The sequence below is a fragment of the Scomber japonicus genome, chromosome 14, assembly GCF_027409825.1.
Source record: "Scomber japonicus isolate fScoJap1 chromosome 14, fScoJap1.pri, whole genome shotgun sequence".
In the NCBI taxonomy this organism is placed as follows: Eukaryota; Metazoa; Chordata; class Actinopteri; order Scombriformes; family Scombridae; genus Scomber; species Scomber japonicus.
The window spans coordinates 13,805,819-13,813,167 of NC_070591.1; the positions used below are offsets into that span (position 1 = coordinate 13,805,819).

Genomic DNA, 7,349 nt, shown 5'->3' on the forward strand with positions numbered 1-7,349 from the left:
GTTTTATATGAAATAGATTTAATATACTTTTCACATACATACTTACACACATACATAAAATATATATATACTGTATATATTGCATTGCACCTCCATTACACATGCTGCAGTATGGTTTTTCTACTGGCTAGTATACTCGTGGCAAATCTGTACGGCCAGTCTTGTGTCCAAGCAGGTGGATGCCATTAGTCCTTGTGTTTCTTCATGTTTCTCTAAATCTTTTCCTTGACACCAAACTGTGTGTCATTTGGGAGCCAAAGAGTTCAAGGAAAAGAAACAGAATAACGGATACAATACTTGTAAAATACAGTCAGTTAAAGTCAACAGCTCCTACAGGTGAAAACATGATCTCTCGCAGAGGAAATCCATAATTTTTTATGGTTTTCAAACTCAGAGGTACTTTCATAATTCCTCTCTAGTGACAAATGTACAAATAGGAAAAACTTGCTCACTGTTGAAAACTGGCTGCTTCATCATTAGTGTCTCTTACACAGCCATTTGAATTGGTCTCTTTCAACAGCATCAACTTGCCAACATGGCTGCAATTCTGATTAAATCAGTGTTGAACCTTTGTTTTAATAATACCAGTTCCATGTTTCAGGTCAGTCCTTGTTTGGCAAAGTTTGTGAATTTCTGGTTTTGACAATACTCAGGATGTCATTTCCGTTTTAAAAGGCCTTTTAAGTCCTTCCTCACAGTTTTCCATGGCCACTCACATCCACAGACATGCAGCGACACTGTTTGACCCTCTGCACCTTACGGTGTCTGAAAGGAGGCTGTAGGTCTGGGCAGTCCAGCTGCACTGTGAGCTGTGTGATACGGTGTGGCCTGCAGAAGGAGCAGGACTGAAACGGTTCTTGGGCCTTGTTGTGGCTTTTTCTTCCAGAGCCTGAAGCTTGGCCTCGGTTCTGGCCCTGACCCGAGCTGGGGCCCATATGGCGGGGGATGTAGAAGGAGTTGCACTGGCCATAGCAAAAGCGGTTGACCACAGTGCGGCTGCGACAGCCCTCCTCACTGATAGTCTGACGGAGAGGCTGGGTCTTGCACCAGTCTCTGCGGAGGTAGCGGCGCTCTGTTACCACCAAGGCCTCCCGGCTGGAGGATAGCACCTCTGGTTTCTGCTGCAATAGTCGGTGGTGACGTTCTGAGGACAGGTTCCCTTTGGTCTTGTATGGAGATGGGATTGATCCCTGAGGTCGGGACTTTTTGGTCTCTGCTGTGATGCAGAGCACTCCAGCCAGTATGACTGGGATAGTTATTTTCCACAGCATTCTATGAAAAGAGAGACACATATTATGCATTACATGTGTAAAAAAAAAAAGATACCTTACAAAGAATAAAACATCTGTTATCACATGAATATAATCTAAAAAGCTGGTGTAATAATAATTCAGGCAATATGTAATGATACTTGACATTAAAATTGACAATCATGTTTGCAAGTGTGTGAACGTGCATTCATGTTGAACCACCTTCGCAGTCTAGCCTTCCAGGCATCAGTGAGGAAATGAATCCATCACAAGGGCCCCCATTTGTCAGCATCTCTGTGTCATTACTTCTATTTGCTTTCCTCTCGGCTACGCAACTCTTCCAAAAATAAACAAAGCCCTGCCATCAAAGGATACACTTAAACACCCATAACGAGAAGGGGAAGTTGATTTTATTGGTCCCGTCACCGGGTAAAATAATTAGGGCTTTGCTTACTTTAGTCATGAACTATGCCGCAGATATGTAAACAGGCATTAGAGAGGCCCATCTGCATGTTATTAGGGGAAGAGTTGGGGAACTCTACAGTACCCTCTGGGTGCTCTTCTACTCTTTGGTGATATACTATAGAGCAAACTGAGAATGACCCATAGTGTCCCTGATAGCCATATCATGCTAGCATCATAAAGGTGGAGTATGATCTACAGAAATGATTTCTCTGCCATTCAGGACAGAGTATCCGCCCGTGTGCATGCTGTCAGTATTTGCGCCAGCACATTTTTGACCATCACTCAAGCATCTTTTCAGCAGATGTTGCTCTTGACAAGCATTGCATGACATCAAGTCAGAAATTCTGACAGAGAACCAACTGCCTCAAGGCCATTGGCTGCTCTTATTCACAGGCTCCTCTTTGCTGTGCAAATTTGTATGTTCCCTGTCTTCCTTTCCTGGACCTGCAACTCACTCTGACATGGAACAAATTACTTTATCATAATCCACTTTGTTTTTTTGCCTCCTCTTTCTGCCCTTGACCCCGGGGTCATAGTAGTTTTGTCCGAGCTGGACAAGCACTCAAGTCTGTATATTAGTGTCCCAGCAACACTTGCCATAAGCTAGACAGCAGCTGTTTGTCCATCCAGCAGAGACATAGTATGAATTCTTACCTTTTCTATAGGATATTTTGTGGTTCAAGTGATATGGAGTTATATAGATGCAGAAAACCTGCTTAATTTTTAAAAAAGACTTTCTTGTCTTCGAATCTGATTTCCTTTGAAGTCAGAAATGTGTGCAGGAGGGAACTATTTTCAGAACTTGTGCACTCTCGTCCAACAAATCAGAGGGTACAATACTTATAATAAAGTCTATTTCTAAAAACATGGAATTTTACATCTGAGGAAAAAACTCATGTCCTGAGGAAAAATGCATTAGGACATTTTTCAACATCTCAGAAAAAATTATTATTATTATTTTGCCAAAGGTATCTCCTAAGATATGTTCAAAAATGCAGTTCAGATCTGTGCTTCTTCAGCAGACACACATTTCTGCATGCACACACATAGTGTACTTGAAAGCCAGCACACACGCCAACGCACACCCATCATAAGGTTAGAATAACTAAACCAAAGACTCCCGCTGGGTCCTTCCACCACCTACTGCATCAGGGAGTCATGACCCCACTCCATCTTCCCATGATCTACCTTCCATGTACAACACAGTCTCATTTGTCTTTAGCTGCACCGTCTTATTCCTGCTGACTGAGTATTTAAATGTATGAACCCCTGGTCAGAGGAACAGGCTCTGCTTCTGTGTTTCACTGCTCTCCAGCTACCCATCGCTTACTCTGTGACACTGGTGAGCTACAGTCTGCAAAGCCCCGGGGACTTTGGAGGGATGACCTGACTGACTGTGTACATACGTAGTGCATGACAGATGGCCTATGGGCTGCAGGTAGCAGCCGGGCTCCCTCTCTACTCTCAAACATGGCCTAAGTATGATAGCACTGGTCTTGCCAAACTATACTCATCAATCTCTGCAGCAAGACAAATTGCGGTTTTGGGGTAGGGATTCAGGGTCTTTGGGGGAGCACTGAGGTGGATGGGTGGGCAGTTAATGGTTGGGGTTTGGAGATAGAAGGAAAGGAGCTGAAGAGATGGTGGGGTTTGGGACAGGGGGTAATGATAGTCTACAGATGACCTACTGGGAAACAAAAGCAACTCCTCTTGGGCTTCATGTATAGTATATGTCCTCTTCCCAAAACTGCATATCTCTCCGCAAGCTGTTTGTCTCTTTGATTCTTTATTTCTCCATATGTCTCTCTCTCTGTCACTCTATCTGTCTGTCTCTACTTGACGCATGCACTAATCATTGCAGAGTCCCAGAGACGGAAGGAGACTGTGGTTTTCTGTGTTAATGCTGAGACAGAACTGAACCGGACCTTTCTGTCTGCTAAATACTAATATTGTCCACAAACACAGCTTTATGTCTTACCAGAACCACAAATACTTCGGGGACATGCTTCAGTGAACTGTGGCAGACCTTGGTTCCAAAATTCAGACCTCTAATGAAATTACAAATACCAGAAACAAATACCACAGAGACTGCTGAGCTAGACACAAGCCTTTTTGAAAAACAGCTATTATCATCAGTGGGAACTTATGTTTTGTTTTTCAGAATGGCATTATAATACCATGGTAATGTTTTGTGTCTGGATAACAATGGGTCTTTTTTCCAAATCTCAAAGTGAAATGAAAAAACAAAATTAGTCATGAAAATCTCCTGCGTAGCTTCGAAATATTTTAGTACATCTGTTATTCAATTATTAAAAGAAATGGAAAAAGAATCCAGAATCCTTTCAAGACATTCAAATTTGCGCACACACAGATGTACTTCCACCAAACCATGTGAAACGTCTTCCCAGCATGTCTTCAAAGGCAGGTTAAAACAAACAAAACCTGATGCCTCAATTATTGGTGCGTCAGAAAGTCTCATACACAGACTGGTAAGTGCAGTTAATTACAGTAGAACTGCATTTAATTCACCGTGCAGCTCAAACCTCAATCACACACGGATAGCCACATACACACACGCTTGCACTTGCACACCCATACGTGACAACACACGTGTGCGTGCTGGCGCGCATGCGCTCACACACTCACACACACACACACACACACACACACACACACACAGACCCAAACACACATACACAGGATATAAAGAGAGAGAGAGAGGGAAAGAAGGGTAAATGAAATGTTTTCACTTGAAGCCAATTACACAAAGAGGAACCATGTCATTATCTGCATTTGCGGATTGTATTTTCCCAAACTACGTTCGGCTGTTGGCTCATTAACAGTTGGGGGGTGGGTCAGGGGGGCTCCTTTCAGGGGCTTTGCTGTGTAAATGTGTCTAATGCCAACATTGCCAGGAGGTTGCTTTAGGCAGTTTGGGCAGCCATTTGTCACCACAATCCATCTTGATAATGACTAGCAGCCCAGATATAATGCTTTCCAAGTTAAGTACTAGCAAGAATGTAAGGCAACTCTTTCGCCTCCGCAACATAAAGTGCTTTAGTGGTGAATGAAGGGCAATTAGAAATGCTATGATAGTACAGCGTTTCTAATTTCGAACCAGGATGACACTACTTAGCTGCAGCGATTAACACCACCTTTCATTTTGACTCAAGGTGGAATTTGTTTGTTTAAAACCCCTAAACATACAGTTTCCTCCTATTTGTTTCCCCTTAGAAACTAATATTATCTTATTATACTGTGGCCAGCCATTTTATACACATTTGGTGTGTATAAAGTAGAAGCATGAGTTAGTAGTCACTGGCCCATTAGCATGTCACTGCCTATTACGGAGTCTAAAAGTAGTTCTTTTTAACCCTATTCTGTTCTCAGGGAAGGTGAATGTTCGGTTAGTTCAAAAATGTTTTCATCTTAACAAAAACCATTGCCACACTGATGCACTGCCTATTTAATCCACTTTCCTCAGTGGTTTCTTAGTACCTGTCCGTGTGTAAACTTCACATGTTGTCAAGGCTTCTATAAAACACCAGTTTTACTATCTTTAGAGGCTTACAATGAAGGGTTTTCTGTTACTAAAGAAAGTGTAATGTGTCTGTGTGCTAAAGCCGCTTTGACATCAGAGTGGACTGTACAAGGTGGTGCAGTCACCGGAGCTGTAAGAAGGATCAGAAGGCCGAACTCCCTACCATTCACTGCACGCATATTGTAGGAACACACACACACACACACACATGTTCACACACCAACTTGGATACACATTAGTATACACATGACTACACACTAATGACTCACAAGTGAACATACAAAGACACACATACACAATGATATACACCTGCACACATGGACAGAGAGAAAAAGAATAGAGATTATTTTGTAAACATAGAATACAGGTTTTTAAACATCATTATATTTCATTCTCTCTCTTTTAGATTCACTGAAAAAACAAACTCTTAATCTCACTGAGACGTATGCCACAACAGACTGTCATCACTCGCTAATTCTCTCACTCACAACACTAATTCCCTGAAACCCCTAGCCACTAATTATAGTAATTTAGTAATTTAGTAACTTTTATCTAGAACACCTTACACTGCCTTGGAGGCGTATATTTTTATTATGGGTGGCCCCAGTGGGAATCAAACCCTCACTGCTGGCAGAAATACTAAATAGCTGCACAACTACTGCTGTTAAAATTACATGGTTTTGCGCTTAGTCATTCAGAGAAGTAGTGAGTCACTTAGTCTCACTATTGCAGTCAGTTGCTTACTGCCCACTTGTTTCAAGCACTCACGTGAGATATGTCGAATCAGCACTTGGTGATCTACACTATATACTGTACCAGTGCGTTGTTGTTTCACATGCATTATCACTATTTGTTCACCTACAGTACAAATAATGTTCAGCACTGATAATTGTAGTTTATAGTCCTAATTCAGCCAATAAAGTGGAGTAATTCCTATGTCCATATGTATCAGGTTGCCTCAAGAGCTTGTTCATGTGTCAGAAGCAGCATTAATTTGGAATTAGTGCGTAATAGATTTTATGATAGCTGACACTAAAACATCATTAAAAGTTCTTGCAACTTATAAAACAGTTTAGACTCTTAAATAAAGTGTTAAATAGTGAAGAACCGTTCATGTACCTCTCACCACAGTGCACACCAAGACAGTAAGGTGTCAAGGATGCAGTCAGGGGAAGTTGTCCACCTTCAGTGGTCCTTGCGTCCGCTTCCAGGTTCTGGTTTCCATGGCAACATAATCTGTAGTATCCTCAGGCTTGTCCTTGGTCCTCTTTTTTTCCCCCCACTTAAAAATTCAAAATCTTGGACACGATCAGTTTCCCATCTTCCTGTTCTAGTTGTATCTCTTTCTTGCGTTTTGTCTCTGTCTAGCTTTCTTTAGTTTTTTTTGTTGTTGTTCAGGTTTTATAGAGAAGCTCCAGGATTCAGTCACAGTAAGCCCATATCTTAGTGCTGTGGAGACTGTCTGTAGTCTGTCTTTGCAAGTGTTTGACTCACTGTAAAGCCTGCCTTAGTTTGAATCCCCACCACCCCCTTCCCTCCTCAAGACTGGGAGGGTTTTTCCTATTGGCCCTGGTCATTGTGTGAATCAAACCAAGCTTCACGTCTTTCATTTAAGTCTGCCCCTCTCTGTGTCTGTGTTTCCTGATATTTTTCTTTGATATCCTTTTTTATGCTCAGCCATCCATCATGTGTCAAATCGGTCAAAATGACAGCTTTTCTTTTGTCTTTCTTTTTTCTTTCTTAATTCCCCCCCCCCCCTCCTCCTTCTCTATTCGATATTTGCATTCCCATTTTTAGGAAGCGAATGACATTTTGCCACCATGGACAATAAAGGATGATATTGTGGAGGAAACAATGATCTCCTACAAAACCCCTAAATTATCCTTTCTCATTGGCACCGTAACCACGTCACATTACAACCCATAATTTGAGCAGTTAGAGTCTACAATCAGATAAAATCCCCAATCCATAAATCATTGTATGCATGTACCCTGACGGATGCTTTGAAAAATGCCACAATTCACATTCCTTGTTGCAACTGAGACAATAATGTTTGTCTGTTCTGTGGCTCTTGCTAAGCTGACCACTGGGCA

The 7,349-nt window shown here is 41.9% G+C and overlaps 1 protein-coding gene across 2 annotated transcripts; it reads right to left on the reverse strand.

Annotated features, from left to right (window-relative positions):
• Positions 1–671: 671 nt before the first annotated feature.
• Positions 672–6,437, reverse strand: grem2a (gremlin 2, DAN family BMP antagonist a). Of its 2 annotated transcripts, none has more exons than XM_053333078.1 (2): positions 6,376–6,437; positions 672–1,272 (listed from the first exon to the last, which is right to left on the reverse strand). In XM_053333078.1, exon 2 carries the CDS (start codon positions 1,269–1,271, stop codon positions 693–695), a length of 579 nt encoding a protein of 192 aa, XP_053189053.1. In that variant the 5' UTR covers position 1,272; positions 6,376–6,437; the 3' UTR covers positions 672–692. The 2 variants fall into 2 exon arrangements, with proteins under 2 accessions (XP_053189053.1, XP_053189052.1); XM_053333077.1 differs by lacking the exon at positions 6,376–6,437 and having other exon boundaries at positions 672–856; positions 920–1,539.
• Between the last annotated feature and the right edge of the window lie 912 nt (positions 6,438–7,349).